At 58.8% G+C, this 1,625-nt stretch overlaps 1 protein-coding gene across 1 annotated transcript; it reads right to left on the reverse strand.

The window, feature by feature from the left end:
- Positions 1–402: 402 nt before the first annotated feature.
- Positions 403–1,335, reverse strand: LOC119292323. The gene has a single exon (XM_037571172.1). It carries the CDS (start codon positions 1,271–1,273, stop codon positions 704–706), a length of 570 nt encoding a protein of 189 aa, XP_037427069.1. The 5' UTR covers positions 1,274–1,335; the 3' UTR covers positions 403–703.
- Positions 1,336–1,625: the final 290 nt, after the last annotated feature.

Consider the following 1,625-nt stretch of genomic DNA (forward strand, 5'->3'; position numbering starts at 1 on the left):
GGAGCCATCCAAGAGCTCACATTTCATAAATTTTCATTTCAGGAGTAGGTTCCGTGATTAAGTAGTGGAGTGGAGGAATTCAAGGGGATCAGAAATCAGTTTATTACTAGAAACCATAGCGTTAGATAGTCGGTGCACTGCACCTAACTTTGCCTAATTGGAAGCCATGCATACAGCCAAGGAGGTTCCGGAGTTGCCCTCAGGGATCAGGTTTTAGTGGGAAATGATACAAACATGACTATATGAGGTGTCGCTATGCAGACAAATGACCGATCACTCCAGGATTATCTACGCCGGGCCCCGATCCCGTCGACATAGACACATCACTCGACTGATACGATACCCCTGTGAGGGGTGAAAATTCTGCATATTCGGCGACGGCAACTGCACAAACAGCTTACCACAATTCACCACAGGTTGTTTACATGTTGCAATTTTTACTAGGCAGCAGAAACCAACAAGTTTCATGCTTACGGATGGATACATAATCATGTATGGGCATGAGATTGACCATATATATGTAAGAACAGATAGGAATCACATTCTTCACAATTTCTCCTCCCCAATCACACACATATAGAACGGTAGACAGGCGCAACACGATATCATAGGTGCGAATGTAGTAATAAGAGTACTCCACAATTCCATGTAGTTATGCAGCCCGAATCATCTGCCTGCCGGCGACGGCAAGGCCCGGCCCTAGTTAGTTCTTACCGGCGGCGGCGACGACGTCCTCGGCGCCGTGGATGATGACGTAGCCGGCCTTCTTGGGGCTGTCGGAGGCGTCGTCGTCGTCCGACACGTCGTCGTCGCTGTAGAGCTCCTCGTAGGGGCTGGCGGCGCCGGCGGAGGCGACGAGGGACCAGAGGAGGTACATGGAGGCGGCGGTGAGGGCGCCGCAGCCGAAGCCGAAGAGCAGGCCCGAGACGACGACGAGGATGTCCTTGGCGCGCTCCTGGAAGGAGGAGGCGGCGTCGGGGGTGGCGACGGCGGCGGGGAGGGGCTCGGCGGGGCGGCGGATCTGGAGGTGGTTCTGGTCGTGGGCGTGGAAGCGGTGCGGGCCGAGGCGGCGGACGCGGAGGACGGTGACGACGGTGGTGGTGAGCGGCGAGGGGTCGGCCGGGTCCGGGTTGGGGCGGGAGAAGGAGGAGAAGGAGATGAGCAGCGTCTGCGCGCGGCCGCAGGGGCGCGCGGCGGCCGCAGGGGGCGCCGCGAGGAGGGCCGCGGCGGCGGCGGCGAGGAGGAGCAGCAGGACGCGGCGGGCGGCGGCCATGGCTGGCGTCAACGGCGGATCGGATTTGGGCCGGTGGGGAAAATTTTGGGGAATGGGGATGGAATTGGGGAGGTTTGTTTGACTCGGCGCCGTGGGAGGAGACTTCCGATGCTTTATCGTCTTCCTTGGCCGACGGGGAGGGGAGGGGAGTTTTGCGGTTTGGTCCTCGGAGATGTTTCCGTATTGCGTCCGGGTCCTAAATCTGGGCATGGGCAGCCCGGCCCGGTGACCCGGTCCGGAAGAGGGTCAGGGTGGGTCGGCCATATCTCCCGGGTGGACTCGGGCTAGGACTTTCTATAAGCACAGCCCAAAGCCGGCCCAGATTGAGACCTCCTATTATACGACGCTTTAT

Source organism: Triticum dicoccoides, chromosome 4B (genome assembly GCF_002162155.2).
Source record: "Triticum dicoccoides isolate Atlit2015 ecotype Zavitan chromosome 4B, WEW_v2.0, whole genome shotgun sequence".
NCBI classification, from domain to species: domain Eukaryota; kingdom Viridiplantae; phylum Streptophyta; class Magnoliopsida; order Poales; family Poaceae; genus Triticum; species Triticum dicoccoides.

Excerpts from the sequence above, each read along its gene's own strand:
- LOC119292323 (XM_037571172.1), bottom strand. The coding sequence starts at position 1,273 with ATGGCCGCCGCCCGCCGCGTCCTGCTGCTCCTCCTCGCCGCCGCCGCC.